This window comes from Poeciliopsis prolifica, unplaced genomic scaffold, assembly GCF_027474105.1.
Source record: "Poeciliopsis prolifica strain line A6 unplaced genomic scaffold, Auburn_PproV2 SCAFFOLD002, whole genome shotgun sequence".
NCBI classification, from domain to species: domain Eukaryota; kingdom Metazoa; phylum Chordata; class Actinopteri; order Cyprinodontiformes; family Poeciliidae; genus Poeciliopsis; species Poeciliopsis prolifica.
In genome coordinates, this window is record NW_026562377.1 from 15490312 (window position 1) to 15514749 (window position 24438).

The following is a 24438-nucleotide window of genomic DNA, read 5'->3' on the forward strand; positions in this document are numbered from 1 at the left end:
CAATTCTTTACTAAGTAAATTATTTCTCTGTCCAACGATTACCAAACTGAATTTATTATTTTTTAAAATGTGAACAAACAAAAGAAAACTGCGAAGGAATAACAAACAGAATTCATTGAATTCATGGAACAGTCTATCAAAGTCCACCAACCTGAAATAAAACACAGACATAAAATACTTTTAGAAAGAGCAGCTGGTGGAGAAACACCCACATCCGTGACTGGTCGACCCGGTCTGTTTCAAGTATGTTCCACAACCTCTGCTTCTGTCTACCAGATTACTCTAACAGTTTTTTTTCCCAGTCTACACTGAAATCAACACATACTTCACCATTGCTTCTAAACTTAGCTGCTTCCTTACACATTAACAATAAAATTGGACATTTTTTGCCTCTTAGAAACTGTTCTCTTCCTCTCTGAGGATTTTTGAAAGAATTTGTCTTTCAGTGCTCAATTTCAGTGTTCAATTAATTTCAGATATGTTGCTGCTTCTAAAAAAACATTTTTTTTAAAGTATGCCATGGGTTCCTGAAATGCCACTGAGTATCTGATTATCTCATCTGCTGTTCAACGTTTGCCTATCAGCTACTACAACCAGTGTACAACCCAAGTGTCTCTTTGGCACAGAGTAATTTGCTCTCTGCGTCTCCTTCTTCCTCCTTTTCTCTTCTGGCTTTTACTTAGTTCAGAGCAGATGGTTATTAGGTCTGAGCTTCCCCTCTCAAACCTATTTTCCCCTTCTTCAATGTTTGTGCTAAGTGGAGACCTTGAACACTACGACCAGTTCATCCGCCTCACTGCAGTCCCTCTAGACTCCTTTTAAAGGTGCTTTCATTTAATCATTTCTTTAAAAAGATTTTTTTTGCAGGGCCGTACGAGGTCACAGATCACATCAGAGCTGCTTTCCGACTCAGTGACCATTTAATCAAGCCGAGGTCCATTTCACAGCTGCTCTTTTCAGACCACCCTTTCTTCCTGGGGCTCAGAGATGAACTTTGTGGCCCTGGTCCTCAGATTCCTATTCCTGCTGAGGCTTTTGAGGGGACTGGGTAACTTACATCTATTCCCAGGGATTTAGAGCTTCACTGGGCGTTTTGTATAGGCCTACAGGCCAATGTGAAGTATTGGACCTTGACCCACACATACAGTCCAATACCAAAACAGGTACTCAATAACTTCAAGATTTAAGTACTCGGTGCTGAATTAGTCTTCTGCAAAAGTTTCAGTTACAAACCTGCTAATTATTTAGTTTTTTTTCTACATTTATTTTAAAAACTTAATAGTAATAGCACTGCTGTAAATAAAAGCACTGCTTAATCCAATATGTTATAACTGTGATGAATTGTATTGAAATCAAATAGTATCTAAGTCTTTGCATTTCAGGGTTTTTATTTCTATTGTTTGTTTATATGCAGTGCCCATTTTAAACAAAAAGTCCTTCTTGAGCGCTAAACATAAAATTATTTCATCCAGAACTTCATGTTAATTGTCAGCTGAGAGTCATGTTAAGACAATCTTTACATGAAAAAGATGTTATTCTTTTAACAATGTGTGAACTGTTAATTTACCTTTTAAGTAGAAAATCCTAAAGGAGATTGTCTGTCCTACATTTAAGTACTCTTGGACTATGTAGCAGAACAGTGAAAGCACACCAGCAAGTTCACTGCTGCAATTCTCAGAGAAATCAGTAGGAAGGTTTTGGATAATCCCAGTTAAACTCCAGACTTAAGCCAGGTTAAGACATTTTTTGTGGTTTTAAACAAATCAGTTGGAATGCTGCAATGGCATGGGGGTAAAGCACAACCCGATGCGGCTGTCACAGGTTTGAGACCTGGCCTGCAGACCTTTTTTGCATGTTTTTTTCTCTCTCATTACCCACTTTCCTGTCTGATCACCCTCAAATAAAAGCCAAGACAGATAAAAAAAGGACAGTTGAGCTCAAAAAGCAAAGAGGGATCCAAATTTTCACCACAGCAATGTTAAAAGCTCATAGTAAATTCTTTATAAATTATTTCACATAAGCCATCACTTTTATGCTTACACCCAGGTAAATTTAAATAGTTTCAATAAAATCATATCTTGAAAAGAGACGTTAGTATTTACCAAGGTCATCTTTGACAACTTTGACATTAAAATTAGTTTGCTTCTATTCTAACAACAGAATGGATTAAATTTGCAAGGAACAAATATTCTTTTACATTACTGTATGTCAGACATTTCCTTACTGTATTGAAGATTTTCTTTCCATAAAAAGTGTCACACATTCAAACTTGGTCTTTGGACAAAGACAGCAGTAAAACTAACTGTTTCTACAGAAAGCTAGTAAAAACAAACAAGCTACAGGGTTTTCTGTCGACTAGGTGGAGAAAGAATGACAGAAAATTCTGCTTGCATAAGCGCAAACAGCACGTCCTTTCACTTTATTCTTTATTGATCAAGTGATCAAATGAGTATAAATTCTTCTGGACCAGATGTTTTTCAGCTGCTCCCATTTTTTATAATGGTGCGTGTGGAACAAATCAATTTGTGGAGAGCTTCCTGGATTATAGAGCTAAAAATAATAAATAAATAATATAAGCTAAAAAATATATGACATCAAAAATTGTTTTTGTCTCAAGTCATGATTTTAAAATATAATTCAGGTCATAGTTGCTGGTGTCTATGAAATAAGAGTTGTTCAAACTGAAAAGGACAGCATCCACTCGCTCTCAGTCAGATTTCATTAAATATGATGGAAATTCTTAAGTCAGAGTGGAGTCAATGGCTGAGTGAGATTTAATAATTAGCTCAATAAAGATTCAATTTTTCATTTGTAAAGTGTTTTAGGTTTTAAAATGTGCTGTGTGCTGATCTGTTTGTCTCCACCATGTGTGTTGATGTTGCTTTATTGATCTGTTTTGCTGCCAATCGATGATGGGTGTGGTGTTTTCCATGCTTATCGGACCATAATCAGTCAGCTGAAGAAAAACTATCACATTTTGTTACACATGATGTTCCAAAAGTTACTTCTCACATTAATTCTATCACCACCTCAGTAGATATTGGAAACATTTTTGTCTATTTTTTTTTTTCTTCACTTAGTCATGATACATTTCCCAAAAGAAATACTGACAAGATTTTTCTCCTGGACCATTAGAGGACTCGAGCAAGTCATTGTTCTCCCCTGTTCCTCCAGTCGTCCTGTCAGTTGCTTGTTTTCTTATCTTTACTATGCTCTCTTCCAGTCAATGCAGCTAAGTTGACCATTTTGATGATTTTTCATCCACAGACAATAAACAGACTAATCATTTCAGGCTGATAGAAAATGCCACAGCCGAAATTTTACACAGTGCCATATTTTAATTGACCCTCTTGGAGAGAAATAAGGCTGTGTAGCCGCGTGTGTATGTGTATCTGCCCACATATGTTGATGAGCTCAATAGAGAAGATTGCTTTTTTCAAAGCATCTCAGCCACAAAGACGCCACCAAACCTCAGTGCTCCTTTAACAACTGGAACCACTTTGTAATTACTCTTCTACATCTGTTTCAATTCTTTCTTCATCTCATGGTACAGCTCAGTTTTATATTGCTCCTTTTCTGTCTTGCTGTCAGTGGGGACTGCCACATTTGAGATCCATTCTTCATTCTTTGTCAGCCTCCAATATATTTTGTTCATTGGTTGTTTGACATGAAGTCCCACCTGTTTTCAGCTTTGTTGTTGCCTTTGCATTGCCGATATTCTTGAGGAATGCCTTTGCTCTTTCTGTCGGTCATTCATGCCCTACTGTATTTACTGCCTCTAACCTTACAGCCAGCCACATCTCCAGGCAGTTTTTTTTCATGCTTGTTTGGACTTTTATATGTCAACAACCTCCTTGTTTGCTTCTGATACCTTTTCATGGTCTGCCCACGGTTTCCTCCTGCCTGAGTCCACCTGTCCCTGGGTTCTGCAGTCTGTGGCTTCTTTGATCCTCCACAGTTATTTTTAATAATTTTTAGCAAAAATGAAAAATAAATGTGTTAAATTTTCAAGCACAATTAATAAAAAGCTGTTTTTAATAGATTTCTGTCTTGTTAAATCCAGATAGAACTACCACAACATAACAAATTATTTTCTGTTCATTGTAATTAGGTTGGAAACTATTTTTCTTTCACCTAAGTTTCTATTAATTATTTGATTTGTAGATGATAATGTATTCCTAATATTTCTTTATAGTAATATTTTTAGAAATATGTTTTCCCTATTTCTTTGTATTGGAAGCTGTCCACAAAATGTATTTTTTTTATGGTTGTTTTTGTCAGGGTGACATCAGGAACTATAGTTGAAATAGTCTTTAAACTATTGCATAAATATTAAACGTGACTAATTTTAGCAGACTTGTCAGAGCAGATCCTCTGGGTCCTCAACTGTTTACTTTTTTATTTGCACTGAAATAATTTCATTTGTAGCTCCTCTCTGTCAAAGACATGTGTGGCAATAAGTTATGCCTTACTGCTGGATGCTAAAGTTTTAATCTTTAGCATCAACTCCAAACTTACATGCATTTTAAATTACTGGTTCAATTAGAACAAAATATATTTTGATTGTTCTGAATATATTTGATTACCACAATAATTTTTAAGTACAGCAAATTTTTGCTCCTGTGCTTCCTATAACCTTGGAAAATGTAGCCTTGAATCTGGCACTAATGACTATTTTGGTACTTCACCATGTTTCGTATTGAGAAAGCTTTATTTGTATTTTCTGGTACCCCAAAAAACTGATTTTGGTTACGTTAGGTAATGACAGTAGTGCCCCCTAAACTCTGAAATCATTCTGATGAAGTTTTGCTTACCAGTAGCATGCTAAATTTGTTGAGTCCTAATTCAGTTCAGTTTATTTATATTGCACCAGTTCACAACACACTCAACACTCAGCAGTTTCAAGGCACTTTCACAAAAAAGATCCATTAAATCCACTCAGCCATTACTCCTCCTAGACAAGCATGTAGTGACAGTGGACAAAGCCATTGACTTTGAAGCAATCCCTCATAACGTGCATGCATGTAGCAACAGTGGAAAGGGAAAATCCCCTTTAAAGAAAGAAAAAGCAGAGCCTGTGTGAGTGGCCATCTGCTACAACTGAGAAAAAGAGAGAAAAAGAAACAGAGGCGCTGATTTAGGAGTACTATCTATCATTAAAAAAAGTAGCAAGTTAATGGCAGTAGTAGCTCCTTTAGTGGCTTATTTAAAGAAAGAAACACAGCTCTCCTATAGAGATTTTTTTTGTATGCACTGGTGTGGAATATTGATGCTCTCTGGTTGAGATCTGGTCATAGATAGGGATGAGCAATCCTTTTCCAAAATGCTCTTACTCTGCAAGTTTTACATACTTACTGGCTTGAAGACCCTCAAAGCACATAAAAACTTTCTTTGTGACAATACATTCAGTTCAAGTCAACATTACATGCAATTGTACCTTCTCATCCAAACTAACTTCGGATGAGGTGGTGCTCAAATGTGTTCAGCCATCAATGGCTACAGGTGTGTAGGATACAAAAACATAGATAGACTTGACATGAATAACACAGAGGTGAAAGATTGAGCATTGAGAACAAAACCACTTCTTTAAAAACAATAAAAAAGTGATTGAGAAGAATACCCACCCTTTTAAAGCTGAAGTGAAAACTTCAAGTGGGATGTCGCTGCCCAGTAGGGCCATGGATGGAACTGTTTGGTGCAAATGGATGAAAAACTGTTTCCAGGAGGTCCAATTCACAGGTGATCAACCTCTTCACTGTTCTCTTACCTGCCAAAACTAGTCCCAAAACAAGTCCCTGTAGTCATTATTTCCAGTGTGATTCGCCCTTGACTTTTTTGTTATCAAGCAGATGAATTTGTTTTTTACATTATGAAATTTATACAAAAAAAGCATAAGCCCAATATTGAGATTGTAAGATAAATTTTTGACCATAATCTTAGGAAAAAAGTCTAGATGTAAAAGGTCAAATTTGTAACTGATCTAAAGTTATGCAGTCTAGGTTTGATCAGTCTTTACTTTGCTCATCTTAAATATGTCTAGTTGTAAAAAGCACAAATATCTGCTTTTAAATAATCTTTTATCAGTGTAGATTAGATCATTCTACGTAGTTTTAGATTTGACTGAGAAATTATCCAATTTTGTCCAATGAACTGTGACATAACCTATTAGTTAAGCAACAATTCATAACTACAAACCAGAAACAATTCCAGCTCCAATAGAACCTAATGTTTTTTTATTTCTTGGTAATCACATAGTTCTCACAAACCATGTATTTTGATTGACAGTTTCTTGTTCTACCTGGTATAGAAAATGCTGTCAGAAAAACAATTTGCATTGTTTTTAAATGTGGAAACCTCTCCAACTGTTTTGTAAGTTGTCAACCAACGCAATGACAAATCTTTGTCAGCCAAATCCGTTCACTCAACTGGCCAACTCAGGAACTACTTCCATTCTTACTTCAGAATAAGAGCCTCAAACATAGTCTCAGCACAGTGTACATTTCACCTTGAAAGAAAAACATCATGATGATCTTGTCAAATCTCTAAAGATACATCTGTAATGCCTCTTCTATGCTGAACAACATACATTATCTTGTGTATAACTAGTCAATGATTGATGCAGATAGTACAGCTCTGTCTTTTGGACAAACTGCAAGCTGACAAGTGCGTATGTTTTCATCTGCTGTCTTGCATCCTAAACAGATTACTTGTAAGGCTGGCATGTTGGGGAATATTTGCAGAAAGCAGATGATGCTCTGCTGTGGCATCTGGTATTCTCAGCATTCTCCCTGAATGTAGTATCTCAGCGTTCTGTTTTTCTCGCAGGGTCGATGGGTGACGGCCCTCACTGGGTCTCAGCACTGACCTGTGACATCACTTCCTGCTGACACAGCACAGCTGTCATAAATAAGACTCTGTCCTTCAGCCTAAATCCTATCCTGGAGATGTTGCTGCTGTGAAAAGAGACACATGCACACACACACACTCCCGCACCGCCTTTGATCCTCATTTTGCTCTGTATTTTCAACAAGCTTTCAAATAAGTCTGAATGTGTTCAAGTAAAGACATGTGGAAGCTGCACTGAAAGAGGAGACTTTGAATATGGGCTGCCAGTTGTGCTGGACTCTCATTAACCCCGCCCACCCCCTTTCTCTTTGCCGAGCCTCCTTCATAAGCTTGTCCAGGCCTGAAGTGACACATGGGCCTATGAAGTGTCAGTAGCGATAAAGATGCCACCACTTCACTGTTTTAATTGGAACCTTTGCTGTCGATGTGTGAACAGCTGCAGAATTGAGAAGGGCAGATCTATCATCCTTGCCCTCCGCAGACCACCTAAGGTTAGATGGCAACAGATACTGTGGTGGAAAACCCCAGAGGCTACTGTTTGTTTACGATTCATTTTTTACACTTGTGTAGCTGTGTATTAATATGTGATGATAAAATAACGAAGATACGAGTATACCTGGAGGAGTAGGAAGTAGTTGAAGCAAGTGACTAGAAAAGGGTTATTTATAGACCCAGTGTGGAGTTCACACGGTCACACCAGTTGACACTGGCTGACTCACATAGTCACACAAATTCAGATGCCCATGTGTGAGTTCTTTAGTCTCCCTGCAGACACAAATCCATTATTCATTTCAAAATGACTCATAATTTGTCCTGTGGCACCTGGCAGTAGTGTGGCGCCTGATCAAGGGGGAGTGTTTTTCTAATTAATGCAGATGCTGCAAAGAAACAATAGGACCTTGGCTCTAAAATGTGGATGTAAAACAGTTGTTATGGTCAGATTTAGTCCCACTTAATTTTCTCAGTGCAATAACATGTTTCTGAAGGGATTGATGTGCTATAGCTTCCTGGCATTGCTTCACTGCTAATAAATTCAATAATAGCAGAATTTTTTATTATAGATAAAATCAGATTTCTAAGTTTAGATAATTCTTCTTGACATAAATATATTCTCTCTTCTAGTTTTCGCATCCACAGACATTTTTTTCCACTTGCCATCTGTGGTCCTGCTGCCATCTGCAGAAATATACAGCTCAATCAGTCAGAACCAGGAGGAAGGTCTAAGTGCTGTCAATCACTCATGTACATGCTGCTCATATCCTCCACCTGAGTCTCTGCTGTGCTACAGCTCCTTTCATGCAGCAGAGACTACCACAAATGCACAGCCTAGTTAGCATAGCCAATCATGACAGGGGATAAATTGTGTTCCTCTAACATCAGGTTGTTTTTCCAATGTTAGCATAGCAACAACAAACTGGAAATCTTGAGCTTGTACATACTGTGGTGTGGAGAAAGGCTTTGTGCAGATTGTACATGAGTATGATTTACAGTGCTAAGATATTTCTCATAATCCACCCAGGATTTCATTGGACATAACATGAAAATGGACATGTAGCCAAATTTTATCTTACATTTTTATTGAATCTTATATTTATAATTTTAACTGAATTAATTATAGAAAATTGAAACAAATAAAATATTTGTAAATAAATGAATTAGTTTGTTAAAACTTGACTGTTGACTGTTTTCAAAATGTACCATTTTCATTTTGTTTTGTTGTATAATAATTATAATTTGAAAAAGGAACAAATTAAGGCCTTTTTTCATATCTTCAATGCAAGCTTCTCACCAAAACTTCCTTTGGTATGTGACCAAAATGTAGAAAGCACTTGGACTGTCAATGCACATATTTATACATTAAAGCAAGAAGTTACCATAAATTACTTTAGATGATAGATGCGTTCCACAAACAATTGCACAGGCAAAAAGACGGCCAAATTCACAGCTTTTACTTTTCTAAGCAGAAGCATTTCTAGGTGAAAATATGTCACCTAATTCAAATATTTAATAAGTTGAGACATAATTCTGCTTTGCATGCTATTAAATAGCAATCTAAATAACATTTACATGTAATTTAAGTTTATTAAATTTTTTTGAAGAGTGGTGTCAGCATTGTGTGCATATTAAAGCTCATATTTATTCTGCTAGCCAGCATGATTCCTCTGCAGGATTTGCAAATGAATGCAAAAATGCAAATATTATGACGACCTTTTAAAGGTAGTAGTTACAAGAAATGGTCATGAAGTTTGAGGATAAGATTATTTTCCAGAAATGTCTTGTCTGGCTTAGTCATAAAATATAATATAAGGTGACATGATGCCTTTCTATTTGGGATTTGTGTTTTCCCCTCTGAACTTTTGTGCTTTCTTTCAGTAAATGCCCTAATTTCCCCTGATTGTTGTTTACGTTCTTAATCATGAGTATGGGTGTACATAGTTGTCATCACTCTTTGCTCTGTTATCAACCAGCAGACATGTCCAGGCTGTTCCTTTCTTTATCCCAGAATCTGTCTAAAATATATCCCAAACAACATTATTATTGTCATGTTACAATCCCAGTCTCTAATCAATGAGACCTGCATATAAAATAATTTCCATCATTCTCAATTATTTTTGAAACAAATTTAAAGCTGTGGTATGATAGTAAACACGTCTGAGTCACTACTTTGTTTAACCAGCTTCCTCAACAATTATCTATGGGGTATATGTCTACCATGATGTCAGTGGACAGGTCGCCACAGTGCTACACTCCTATATACCACTTCCTTTTTAGATGGACAGTAAGACTACAAGGATGGATCAGTTATTTTTTTTTTTTTTTACCTAACACCTAATTCAAGCCTCTCAACAATGTTACTCCTTTGTGCTTAGACTGTGTATGTTCCTTGGTCTTCAAGTTCCTATTTCTTTTTCTATGAAAACGTCTGATGTCTTTAGAGAACAGATGCACTATATCATTAAATTGTTCACAGGTGGGTTCAGTTTAGTAAACAGATAATCCTTTGAAACCAAAGGGTTGCACCAGATATAGTTTATTATTTAAGTAACAGATATGCACTCTCCTGTTCATAAGATTTGTCAAATTTTAAAAATCAAGTATCATGGTTATGTGCTGTGTCCATCACCTAAAATCTTAATAACCTACATTGAAGTTGCTGATTTATTTTTTTCTAAGGTTTTATGGGCTGTATCAACTTTATTTGACAATTTTCAGACAGAAAAGCAGGTTATGAGAGAAGGATAAGACGTGCGGCAAAGGTCATGGGAACCGGTGATGGCTGCGTTGAGGAATAAATGGATTGCGCCCGTTATCGTTATGCCATGCCCAGAGTTCGTGATTTTAACATGAAAGAAATATGAAAGTTCAAAGGTTCGAAAAACTTTTGTAAGGCACTATAGCTGTTTTTTCCTTTATGACTCAGTGTGTTTTTTATTGTAAAATACAAGACCATTTTCCAAGTGAAATTACAAGATGCAGCATGTATTTTAAGAGTCTTCCCTTTCATTAGGCAAGAGGTTGTTCACAATGCACTGGAACTTACAGGTTCAATTCTTGAATTTGATTTCATTCTCTGCTCCAGCCTGACAATACCGTCTTTTCCAGCAAGAATAATAATGAAAACATTTAATTGCATTAACATAAAGCCTTTGAATGATCATTACCAAAAAATGGTAGTGATAATGAAGCAATTACTATTTTGAGACAGCAATTAGCCTGGCACCTTCCTCCAATGCTATAATTACCAACAGCAAGAGGGGTGTAGATGGATGCATTTGTTGGAAGTCTTTGAAGAAGCTGGAAGCAATAGAGAAGATGAAGATGGGGAAGATAGGCTGTCAAAGACCAGGCGTATCATCCCGAAACATGCTATTCCCTTCTGACACCTCCACAATAACCTTAGAGAGGAGCAATTGCTTTCCTCTGTCCGCACACAAATTTCAATGTTGTTTTGCACACATCTCTCCATTATGAGTGTTTTTTTTCTTCTTCTTTTTTTATAACAGAACGGATGTTGAAATTGAGGGAGTGAGATGGAAGAAGCGAGGCAGGCATGGATGGAAGAAGGGGGGTAAAAGAATGAGAAAGAGAGATTGGTTTTCATGCCTGGTAGTCAGCGAGCCTGTAAATCTCCCAGGAGCGTAGTGGAAGACAGCAGAAGGTTGATAGTCATCCATCACTCCTGACAACCCCGGTGCTCTGGAAGGGCCTGACAGCACAGCCCTGCCTGAGAGAGAGTTGGGGGCCGTACAGAGATGGAGGGGGAGAACAGCAAAAGAAAGATAAATAGAATGAGATGCTGACTATGGAATGAGCAAATTAACTCTTCCATGTTTAAACCAGGCAGCCAATTGGGAAAGGAAGGTAAGAAGATAAATGGAAGGAGGGTATAGAAGTGGGAAAAGGCAGAGGTGCAGCAGTTGGTTTTTATGGCTGGTCTGCTCAACCTGCATTGAGTGAGTTTGATGGCATTTATGCTGGTGACGAAGTTGAGCTGGACAGGCTGGAACAAGCTCATGAATTCATAAAGCTTAATGTTTTTTTTGTTCAACCAAGAACTTTGTTTTTGAAAACTATATTTTACTATAAAACTGTAAGATTTGCCAGAAGTGTGCATGCATAGCTTTTGGATCGGCTGCTTACTTTTGCTGTGAATAGAGCTAAAAAGAGTATTTTAAATGGCTCTTATTTCTCCAAATCAAGCACAGTGTCATTTTTAATGACCTCTTCTCGAAATTATTCCACCCCTTCTTGACAAACATTTTTAGTACATAGTGGAGCACTCTTTTGATGTTATGACCTGATGCAGATGTGATTCATAGCCAGACATAATCTCCTGTCCGAGTTCCTGAGGAACTTTAGCTCATTCCTTATGGGCTGAAGCCTCCAGTTCAATTTTCTTAGCCTGTGATTTCACCAAATTCTCAAAAAGTCAGGCAGCTATGATGACCATTCCATTCTCTTCCAGGACTTACTTTTGAAGTCTTCAAACTTTAGCATATTAAAATCATCATTCACCTGCTTGGAGTTTCAATGAAGCCTAAGATTCAGCTTCCTTACAGACACAACATTCTCGCCCTAGACGTTCTAATACTGATTTTCCCTCTTCACATTGGACATTTCCTGTCCCACAGGAAGCAAAATAGAATGAGTATCACTGACTTCACTGTAGGCATGCATCTCCACCTTGCCTTTTTCCTCCTTTCAAAACATCACTATTATCCATTCACCTGAAAGTTTTAACTTTATCACCCCATAGAAAAATAATCCAACCTTTTTTATAGGTCTATTTGGTAGATATGAGCAAATTGGAGGTGATTTTTCTTTGACCACTGGGTCAATCGTAGTGCATAACTTAGACTTCAAGCATGGAGAGATTGTTTTGTATGCACCTTACTGTGGGAGCTGAAAGCTCAATGGCTGCTGCCATCAAATATTTCTGTAGGTTTTTTTTAGGGTTTTGCAGTTTAGCGTTTTGACCAACTCCCTCCTTGAGACCTCGTGGTATCTGTTGTTGACATCATCTTTTTGCCACATCCAGATGGCTTTGTTTACCATGAATCCAGCTGTATCTCTACAAAAATGCAGGGTCTTCACTATTTTAATGTCCTTTGTCTCACTTGTGTGAGGCAATGATATCTGTGAACAAATTTAGACAATTCACTTGACTTAGCCATGTTTCTAACATGCAATGAAATATCACTTTCAGAAGTAATGGTATCTGAGAGGCTCCATCTCAAGCTCCCCTGATGCATATAATGAATGCTGCATCTTTATCGATTGTTTAAGGCATCCCTAATATCACCGGTGGATTGTTCATCTGTGCTTCTATGAATAATTATATTTAAGAGGCTAAATACAATAACTTTGAGTTTGCGATCACCATTCAAAGGACAATCTGTATTTGGTTGATACAAAACAACCTGGAGGTATCCCAATATTTATCTTCTTGTTTGTATTTTAGGCACAGGTATAACTTAAACATTTTAAAATTTTTAAATTAATTATTATTTTTTCTTTAATTTTAGGTTAGATCAGAGTTGGATAGATTGAACAAAATAAACATAGCATAAGGTAGAAAATACATCAATTTAGCATGTACATGCTTAAACTACAATGTTTGACTAGTGTGAATAGGATAACTTTGTATTCAGAAATGTCTTATCTGCAGGTGGGAAATAAAGTGCAGCATACACGTGATATGTTGTATTTATGTCAATCTCCCCAAAAATACATAAAGAGTTTTAAATTCACAACATGAATTTCATGATCTTGGACAGTAAAGACTTTTTCAAAGTGAAAACAATGTTTACTCTTTCATTTCACACTACAAGCAATTTGTGTAATGTAATATCAGTTCATTGAACAGGCCAGTTCACACTTCTGGTTGGGCTGTTTCTGTATTTTGAATATATAGTTGTCTGTGGGTCTCTGTGTGTGACCTTTATTAGTGTCTGGAGGTTACTGGCCCTCTGTCGCCACTTTGTAAAAAGGAGCCCTAATTAAAGGAGTTCCAGTTGACCATTGTGTGACAATGGAAGGAAGAGATTGCCTTTCAGCTCGGTGACCAATGCAGAAACTTCCTCCTCCTCCTGTCGAATAAAAGAGTCCGATACAGAAAGCGATGAATGACTAAACCAAACAAAGGCTCTTTAAAAGACTGTCGCCATGCTATCTGATATCTCCTGCACCACCAGAACTCCTTTGAATAAATCTTTTTCACTGAAGCAGGGAGAAGGAAATTAAAAGCTGACATTTAAAAGGTTGCTACTAGGGCTCAAGGCCCCCAGGATCAATACCAAGGTATCTCACAAGTTTCCCCACATATTAGCTCATGTTTCCACAGGGCATCACAGACCAACTAAAATGAAACCAAAATCACTTTTTGGAATATTACTGTTTTGTAAACATTCAGTGGAGGTGAGCGGAAGCTGACTGAGTTGGGTAAAAGTGCCAGGGTGTCTCTTCTGTTTCTGTGCCTGTGTGTTTAGAGGCTCTCCTGTTTCCTGCATCAGCACCTTCATTTGACATTGTTCATTGGGGATTATGAGTACTGTCAACAGCATCATACTGGAGAGAGAAAGAGAGGATGAATCAGAGTAAGAGTAAACAAGTAGAGCAAGGCGTGGGGTTGTCTGTAGTCAAAGTGAAGGGGTTACTTTAAGCAACATTACTGACATTTTTGTACTGGGTGACATTGTCAGCTTACAACTTTGTGAACAGGTTGTCAACTGATGTGTAGCAGTTTCATTCAAGGGCATGTATGTTCTCCCAAAGGAGTTATGGCTGTCCCCTTTTTTTCTGACATGCAAACATGTGTCCCGCCCCACACATATGAGACTATGACCTCCGTCCTCTCCCACAGCTCCTCAAACTTTCCCTCTCTGCAGCCCTGTCACAAAGTTATCCTCACCTATTGCTGCCTTACAACCTTGTTCTATGTAGCCCTACTTTAAAAGAGCTTAGCCACAGCTGAGCCAATACCAGTACTGGGAGTTCCTTGCAACAAATAAAATAACTCTGGTTTCTACACTTCTGCTATAATAAATAGGCATCACTTTAAGGGCTCATAATCAGTTTAAGTGGTCTTCTTACGTAATACACTATTATGCATGAGATCATGCGCACCAAACAGGAATATAAAAACATGCCATTAAATAGCTTATTTAATTATTGTACTAAATCTCACAGTAGCAGTCATTCTGTTTTTACGTCTGTCTGCTTTAAATCTTTGTGTTTCTGAGGCTACTTAGGGCTTTAGCTTGTCAGGTAATACCTCGTACTTTGGAAGATGGGCACGATGTGCGTCAGTGATCAAGCTGATCAAAGACAACAACACAGAAACAGGCAGAGCTGTCAGCAGCCATCCGCCTGTCTGTATCTGATTGTTATGGACAGAGCTGACAGAGCTCACAGAGCTACTAGCTGGGTTATAAAATCAGAGAGCAGCTGAAAGGAATTGGTAAACTAAAATAAACTGAGCAGTTACTGGTAGAAATGCTATGTTATATATTTTTTTGTAGTTTAAGCTCCTTTGATTGAAAAGACAACTTGTTGACGTGACCATAGTTTTTTATCCAGCTTTGTGGAAGTAATGCATGGCAGCCTCTTCCTGTCCTTTCGCTGCCCACTGCTGGTCGGCTGACTGAATGTTACAGCTTTATTTGCTTAAAAGAAAAAAAAATGTCCCTGTTTGGAAATCTTTCTGATTATGAATAATACAGGCAGTGTTTGACGTAAAGAAGCAGCTCCATTTTATTCGGACTTCAATGTTTGGAAACAAAGGAGGAGAAATATATTCAACAAGCTGGATATCAGAGCTCATAACTTAGTTATGTGTAACAGGCCACTAGTTAATGGCCTGTTACACTTGTTCTGCTTGTGTTAGTTCATAAAGAGCAGAATTTCAAAACAAACACTTGAACACTGGTAAGAAATCATTTTAGGCATAGTAAGAATAATTGTTTACTTTCAATTGCAAACAAAAAATATTTAGTTTTTCTTTTATATGTTATTTTGATACTGTGGTACCTTGGTAGTTTAGTCTAGTTATTGTATGATAAGAATCTCATACTGGAAAATGCCTCCTTTCCCTTGTCATGAAAATTATTAGCACTTTTAAGCTTGAAAATTGTATTTACTATTTTCTTAAGCTTGAAAATTGTATTTACTATTTTCTTAGAATGAAAGAGGTCTGGAAAATAAAGATTGTTTGAAAACATTCCCTTTTCCCCCCAGATCTTGTTTGTGTTGTACAGAGCTCCAACCTTTCACACCTTTCCTTTGGCGAGAGAACAGTTCAACTCAGAGCCACACAGAGACAAATACACACACTCTGTTCTCAGTTTAATTTAAAAACACCAGTCATACTTGTTTCTCCATTCTAAGAGAATACTGATGCATCTTGGAAAAACGGCACAGCCATAAAGATGGAGCCAGTCTGTGATATAGTAATACTGTTATATTTTCAGGTATCACTTTATTAAAAACTCAGCTTAATGCGATTTGTGCAGCAATAAACTGAAACTCTGCATATATGTCAATATGACTGTTATATCAATATAAATTCAGTTTGTATTCACTGTTAGCGTAGGGGTTAGATTTATGCGTTTGGGCCTGACAAAATATTTTGACAGATGTCAAGTTGGAGAAGACTCCAAAAGCGGAAGAGTTTGAGAGCAGCGTTTGCAAAATGAGAGTTCAGTCTTTTTTTTCTGTAGAGAGTGAACATCCTCTACAAATTTTCTCCTGCTGTCATTCCTGCAGCGCAGTGGTACTTTTGATAGTGTGTAGGTGGGAGATTGCTGGGACCAAGCTGCATTTCTGAGTACAAACAGCAGGGGCATCAGTCATAAAAGATTTCATAGCTGAAAGTTGGTGTATCAGTTCAACGCATAAAATACTCTGATGCATAAAACTGTGCACGCACACACCCACACGCATGCACACACACAACTGTGCACCTTTCTATTATGCATCTCATTTTGCTTGAAATGTCAGCTGTAGGTGTTGCACCTTTATGAAGCTGTTTATGACCGTGTATGATTGCCTACGCCATGTCCACCTTAACAATCATCAAATCTGACCTGGTTGGAGTAAAGCAATTACCTTCTTTTCCCAGTATTCAAATCTCTTAAGTATCTAGGACTTACATTTGACTCCTCATTAGATTTTGGCACACACATCACAGTCATTTCTCAGTCTTGTTTCCAGAACATGAGACATGGTCTCCAGAGCCTAAGATTATTCATACTTTGATGCTGTAGTGTTTTGACTATTATCGGGTTGTTTTTATTAGTCTGGACAGGCTACCAGTTTCATGTCTGCCAGGTGACCACATAACAACAAAAAATTACGGTAGATTGTTCTTTTTTATATATAACAGCGATGTGACGATAAACTGTAATGTATATAAGCAATGTATAATCTAATTTTTATCTATCGAAGGAAGTAAACTTGTAAGAATTCAATTAGGGATTTTAGAAAGTTGTTTTCTAAACATAATCACTGGAGGTTTATCTACATATTTATGCATTACCCTTGTAGTATTTGGTTGAATTGCATCCAGGAAGCCAAACACAGGATGGATATTAATCCAAACAGATTTTTCAGTTTTTAATGCAGTCTTGTCCCAAAGCAGTTACAATCACATAGTTTTATTGCCAGGCACTGTAACTGGCAAGTCATGTTAAAGGTTAAGAAAGAGGCCAGAGTTAGAAATCAGTGGCTTAATGTTTTAAATGAGATGTCTGGCCTTCCCTTAACCTTGACGTACAGCTTAGATCAGACTTTTTTTTTTTTTAACTCTATGTAAAATGTTTCAAAAAGAAAACTGCAACTTGTAGAATGACTTTTTTTTTTCCCCTCCCTGTTGGCTTCATAAGAAAGTCTTTTGTGACTCATTGATTTTGATCAACTACCTCATTAATTCCCTGCAGATCCATTATAGTTAGTTTCTGCCCTGAGAGATGTGAAATCTTATTCATTGCACCAACATTTTCCAAAGTTATAAATTTATGTTCATAAAAGCAAAGTTAAATTCAAACTGATATTCATAAAGGCACCAAGAGTGCATGTACTAGTATTTGGTGTTTGTGTGTTAATAGCATGTGTGCATCGATGTTGTGACACCTGTTCCAGCATGACGCTCATCAGCAAAGAGGACGACACAGGGTTGTAACACTCCCTGTCGATATGACAGCTCAGACAACATGGATGTTAATCTCTCCTAACTGCTTACAGCCTAATTAAAACTTCCAGAGGAGCTCACATGTGCAAATCCATGCACACACATGAAATACATGTGAGAAATTTTAATTTGGTCTTGGTTGTGTGTATTTATTTATGTTTTCCTGTTGTCTAGAAGTAGGCATACAGTGGTTTGTTTGATTATTAGAGCTAGTCTTTGACAAAAAGATGGAAACATTAAAGTTGTTGCTAAGTTAAATATACGATGTTTATACATGCACCATTCTTCCACGGTGATGGGTTTTATATTGGCCATAAACCACTTTTCAGTTTCCATTGGGTCTTTTTTACTCTGTTTCTCGCTCTAATTGAAGGATGCGTTTTATTTGTAACGTTTTCATCAGTTTGACCTTAATTAAAACATGTTACAAATATCGCTTTTTAGTTGTGTCTATTAGTTTTGGAGAGAAGTTTTTTTATTTTATTTTGCAGATTGTATATTCATTCAAATTATCCTTGCCCCCTTCACCCTCTTTGTGATGTGAGCTACTTCTCGATTATTCTGCTACTCCTTCAAAAACTGTCTTCAGATACGATGGTGCTTGCACAGATCTCCTCTACTTCAACTTAACAACTCCATTTTGGCATCAAAGTGCTTCGGTTTTCTTTCTGCTGTCCCGCCACATGTGTCAGCTGACAGACTTTAGCACCTAGTTACGAATCTATTCACTCCATTTCTTTGTTTTCTTAGCTGTACCCAAAACTTTGCAATTTCATCCTGGACCTTCTACAATTTCTCATCCATAAAAAACAGTTTTCTACTCTTTTTTAAGACTTAATATCTTTAAGAATTTTATGGGAATTCAAGAAGGAATGTAATCATAAATATTCTCAAATCTGAAAAGTAATCCAAGTTTATATTTTCTAAAGTTAAGTTGTTTTACAGTTGACTCTTAAAGCAAAATGATCTGATCAATTCAAAATAAATCTGAATTACCTCCTAGTATGTGATTAAACCTCAAGGAACAATGAATACATGATGGAAATTACTGTAAATAATGTAAATAACAAAGCAGGTATAAAATGACATACACCTGCTCATTTTATATGTCATTTAACATATAAAATGACGTGTATGTTTTAAATATCTCGCAAACGGCTTGGGCAAAAAACAACCAAAATGATTTAATCAAGAAATGGCAGCGAGAAAGTGGCAAAAATGACCACCAGATGCAGCCACATAGGAAAATGGCCTGGTCCCTTTCTATCATTTGTTTTAGACCCACAAAGTTTGTGATTGTTTATACTCTGCTTTGTTTACTTAAATTTATTCAAAGAACCAAAGAATGACTGCGTATCTGGTGCTTCCTTTCCAAACACTTCACTTGTTTTTTGTCCTTAATGTCCTTCCACAGACCGAGGAACTCCATTTACTTCGAGTTTCTTCCCATAATAACTTTTCTCCCTTATTTATCTCTGTGCATCTGTTTTCTTATCTATTTGTCTGTTTGTGTATTACATTTTTTCTTTATTTTATTTTTATTTTTTTACCTTACCACCTTTTCCCCCGCTTGACTGTTTGCCACCTTCGTTCTGTGTATCGTTGTGCCTCTGATTCAGTCTTCTTTTTTTTCCCTCCATCTTTGTCATCTGTCAAGACTTGGCTCCCTCAGAGTTAAACAGGCTAAACAAAAAGATTACAAACAGTGGGTAGAGTGAATCTAAAGAGGAAGACAATTTGAATTTGTTGTGGATAAAGAATGAGGAAAGGGCTGTGCAGTCGAAGAAAGGCAGTGGAGTCAGAGTAGGGCTGTATTTGCCTGAGGGGAAAAGGCTGAAAAGTAGCTCTCTCAACAGATGTGCGGGGCAGTAAAGTGTAATTGAAATGCCAGCAGCAATGGTCTTATCTCCCTGCTACAGGAGCCTGCTGCCAGTCTCAACATCAGTTAGATGTCATTTTACCTAAGTCTGAATCAGCCTGCCACAATCCGCAATCCCCATTCCTCTGATGCTAGGCAGGAGAAAAAGGCAGAAATGGATGAGGGGGAGGAGAAAGAAAGGGAGGGAGAGACAGGGTGGGGGATTTTGTAATAGGATTTCAGTAGCACCCAGTTAACTTCCACCACCTGGACTTAGTTGGTAATTTGATATGCCCCATCAATAGGATTCATTTACACCACCTCGGCATTACCATTGCCATTTCTTTGACTGTTTGAAAAAAAATACATGAATCGATTCATTTATCCCCACACATTTCTACACTTGATCCTAATCAAACTGGAGGTGAGAGGAAGGAATTGAGGGAGATATGTTCCAGAGTTTTCTAGCTAAATACAAAGTCTTTACACCCAGAGGAGGGTTGCAGCCAGACGGCCATCCGCTGTGCTCCAAGCAAGGCTTTTTCTTTTTGGCAAGGTGACATCCCTATGGGGAGAACCATAATGTCCCCCCAGATTAAAGGCTGGCACTCCTGAGCTGCTGCCTTTTATCAGAAACTTTGCTTCCACAACATGGGATCATCTGTGGGACATTAAAGCTGACTTATTTCTAGAATGTAATCCTAACATGCCATGATTTTGTGCCAGTGGTTATTTTTGTGGTGGCAGTGACAATTACTCTACAACTCTGCACCGTTTTTGGCTCATATCTTTTTCAGGAACCACAAGTTGACATGAGTTGTACCAAACTGAAAATAATAATAAAAAAATACTTCTGAACTGTACTATACCTTGTAGAAGTACTTGTACACAGCTTTCAGAATTTTACCAAATTATAACTTGTGCCACACTTTATTTTAGAAATAATTGAAAGAGTTGTGCTTCTACAAACTCATATCTGAGCTGAGAATCTCAAAGGTCCTACAGAGTTGCTACTATTTTTCTTATTACTGTTTTGTGATTATTCCTCTTGTCAGATTAGGTGGAGGCCTGTGTTTTGGTATGTCGGTAGTTGTGCCATACCCCCTCCACTTTCATGTATCAGACTGAGCAGAGCTACACGAGGCATTGGAAGTTTTTAATATGATTTTATCACATGACCCAGTTTTAAGTTTCTCCACAACTTTATCCCTCATCTGCCTGCTGTGTACCTTCATTTTCATGGGACCATTTATTCAGTTTTTTTTTTCTCAAATAAATCTCAAAGGGCTTCACAGAACATATTAAGACCTTTTAGGGAGGCTAAAAGACTCATAAATATATCTTTAGTTATTCCGTTATTTTCATAGCCATCGGTTAAACTGTACATTTTAGTCTTCACAGAGTATCGAAGGTTGAAAACAAGTGCACACCAAACTTTTCAGGTTTCTGTTTGTAAAAATCTTCTAATACCGTTAATCACTCCCCACAAACCAGAAAAAATTATACATTTGATTAGTTCTCATCAAATTAAAGTTTTGAGGCTGTATTTGAGTCCATTTCTGCTCATTTTTCAAACATTTTTTTTACCACATTAGCTGAATTACTGTACACTTTAATTTGAAAATGATGCACTTTTAAATCATCTGTTAATTTGTCTTTCATTTCAGCGGGTGATTTTCAACGTGGTTAACTTCTCAAAGACCAAGAGTCTCTACAGAGATGGCATGTCCCCTGTAGTCAAGTCTACTAGTAGGCCAAAATGGTAAGTAAAAATGTTCATCTTGCACATCTCACTTTGCATTTTGTAATTTTAATCTTTGTTAATAATTCACAAACAGAAGTTATGTCGGTTCATATTACTTTTTCCAACTTTGAAATGTGTCTCTAATCTGGTTTACTCACATGTTCCCTCACAAACAAACATACACACACACACACACACACACACACACACACACACGCATGCATGCACACGCACAACCCCACACAAAAAAATCTCACCTCATAGACCGAAACTTTAGCTTTCCAGATTGGATGCATCTGGGTGCATTAGCATGTGATCCTATGGTTTGGAGTCTGATGGCTGTCTGATGTAATAACGCTTGACTGATGGATGCAGAGATGTGTATGCACACGTGAGAGTGAATGAATAGGTGGGGCAGGAGGGAATGGGCATGGTGCAGTGAGGTTGGGCACGGTGTCTGCCAAGCAGGCTGGTGCATCCAGCGGGGCGGAGAACAGGGGAGCATGATGAAGTGTTGCCATCCAAGAGGAGCCCTGACATCTGTCATCGGTTGATGGAGGGCATCGGCAAAAGCGGCAGGCATCTGCCACCCTGAGCTGTGCACGTCTGCTGGCTTCGTGCTTGCACCGACGATGGCGTGCCGGGCGCAGGCTAATAGGAAGAGACAATGGGCACGACACCGTAGTCAGGAAAAATGAACTGCTGTCTGCTGTACAGCACAGTGCAGCGTGGTGCATCTTAACTTAACCTCCTTGCTCTCTTTGTTTTCATTCCTTGTTTAGTTACAGCTGTCTGTTGTTTGCTCATGCGGAGGTATGACTGTTTTCTTAGATTCAATGTGTCTCCTTGTGTCTGCTTGCTCCATCAATTTATTCAGAGAATAGTATGCTTTGAATTTTGCTTTATTCTTCTGATGAAAGTAGTTCTTTGATAGTTTGTTGTAGAACAAGGAGTATGTCTATGTCATATAACATCTATGAACAATAAAGCTCTATGAATATCTAAAGGCATCTGGAAAACTCCATCCCAACCTAGTTTCCTGGAATCTCCTATTTTATCCAGGCAATGTGATGTAAATCGTATTTACTGATGGGAAAAGTTTAACTGACAGTTATGTTTTATGAGCTTTTGAAGCAGAGCAGAGGTCCAGTCAGGGTCACAACCTGGAGTTCTGTAGCAATAATGTCTGATTATATTATGTTGGATACAAAGCATAACTGAATTTAAATCACTTCCAAGTCAGATCTAGCTTTTGAAATGTACAACCATAACAAATGCGTGTTTCTGCCATTAGCATAAAATATGGCTCGTGGTCAGACTTGGAGTGAAGAGGCCCTGGTACAAATATGGTCAGAAGCTACTTGTAACCACTTACAAAAACGAGGTTTTCAAGCTAATTAGTGTGGAAATGGAGGCATTGGAATTCCCTTGTACAGTTGCACAGTGCTGTACTCAGGTAAAAAGGCGTTGCTGTCAGTAAATAAAAATGCGTTCAGGAGACGCGAAGGACACATTTTCTTGATATGATGAACTAGATGCTATTCTTGGCACTCGATCCAGGAGCAGCCTGCAAGATATTGTGGAGTCTTACCAAAAAGAGCCTCTGCTCTGTGTCTTCTTCAGAGGTTTTTTGTGTCAATTCCTCCTGTTGTTCTTGGTGCAGCACCACCAAAAGCGATGGGGGAAACATCTTTTCAGTTAGTTTGAGTCGTTTGACAGTGTAGTGTGAATGCCAACTACAGTCCTGAAAATGTAACAAACAAATGTTGCAATTTTGATCCCAATTGAACTGAGTCTCCCGTAATATCAGGTGTAAAAACACCTGATATGTAGTTACTTAAAATTTCAGTTGTTGATCTGCTTGTCAGTTCTAATGGCTTCGTGTTAATGTTTTGAAATAAGAAAATAATAACGTTGCATCTCCTCCCGCCTTCAAATTTTAAAAGCAGCATGTATACTGACCAATCACAACATTTTTTGATAATCAGATTAAGGTGATCCTGACATGTAAAATGTAAAGTTATTAAATTTAATCTCTTGTTAAATTTTTTTATGAACTTGTAGATTTAACCAGTATCATGCAGCAATTCTGTCTGGATTTAATTTCAGAGCTGACTATATTTTGCTGAATTTTTTGTATAGAAATCATATAGCATTCAGACACAAGTTAATCTGAATAAACCATTCATAACCCAGATATTCCTCTACACATTTTGTGTACTGTGTTTTGTGTTTTCCTAGAGGTCATAACAATATTAAAAATATTTATAGTTAGTATTTTATATAAGTGTTGGGAATATCCACGCAGTAATAACTGCGTGGAAACCTGAAAACAAAAAACAGCAATAGTTAAGGGTAAATCTTCAAAATGCTTCTCACCTAGCAGAGCCATTTTCTGAGGTAGAATTCCTCTCTCTTAATTTGAGGTAGTCATGATTCTTGCAATGGAAATAAAAACTATTGAAAAACGGATGCTTAAAAAGAATCCTGCAATGGAAATGTACCTTCACATTGTGAAAAAAGCTTTGCTCTAATGTGATCCAACAGGTAGCAAGAGTACATACTTTACCTACTTGTTGATCTGTACAGAAAGTGCCTTTACAAATTAAATTGCAATTTATGTTCTTAATCCTGTTACATAAACCCTAAGATGTTTAAAGATCCGTGCTTTCTGGGTTCGTATTTCTTTATTTTCTGATGTAGATATAGCAGAAGCTAACATTGCTGACACCTGACTCTGTTTCCCTCCAAAGGCTAAACTAGTTTTAACCAATCCTCTCGCCACCATGCCAGCGAAGGGGCAAAAAGTCTCTTGCACTTGTAAAGCTATTTTCAACTGTTTCTAGGCTTCCAAGACCGCAGCTGTCATTGTCTGTGTCCCCAGAAAGTGGTCAAGATGCTTTTAACACAACCTCCTCTATTTGACTTTCCATGAGCACAACAAAGCACAGACAGCTCCTAAACTAGCAATCTTCTTTTTGACAGTTACAGATATGGAATAAATAAAAACGGCAGAGTGGAGAGCTTCACCTGTCTGGTCCAAACTCACACAGCTTAGGTTCGAGGGGTTGGGGGAGAAGAAGGGAGGGAAGCTGAGACGTCGAGACAGACATGGAGGTTGGAGGAGAAAAACACAAAAAAAACAAGACAGAGATTAGAGACAGGTAGACACCGAGGAAAGAAGTGCAGAGAGTGAGCAGCAAAAGATTGCTCCCCACTGCCCACCAGCCTTATGTCTGTTTTTATCAAAAGGATCGTCAGTTTTAGCTAAGGAGATGAAGCCTTTATCTCCCCGTGCAGGTG

At 37.7% G+C, this 24438-nt stretch overlaps 1 protein-coding gene across 3 annotated transcripts in view; it reads left to right on the top strand.

Annotated features, from left to right (window-relative positions):
- agbl4 (AGBL carboxypeptidase 4) overlaps positions 1 to 24438 on the top strand; it is a 292812-nt gene that overhangs the window by 91193 nt on the left and 177181 nt on the right. For all 3 annotated transcript variants that reach the window (XM_055049048.1, XM_055049065.1, XM_055049056.1), the window contains exon 4: positions 21059 to 21153. In XM_055049048.1, the coding sequence (XP_054905023.1) occupies positions 21059 to 21153 (95 nt within the window). The remainder of the gene's footprint in view (positions 1 to 21058; positions 21154 to 24438) is intronic.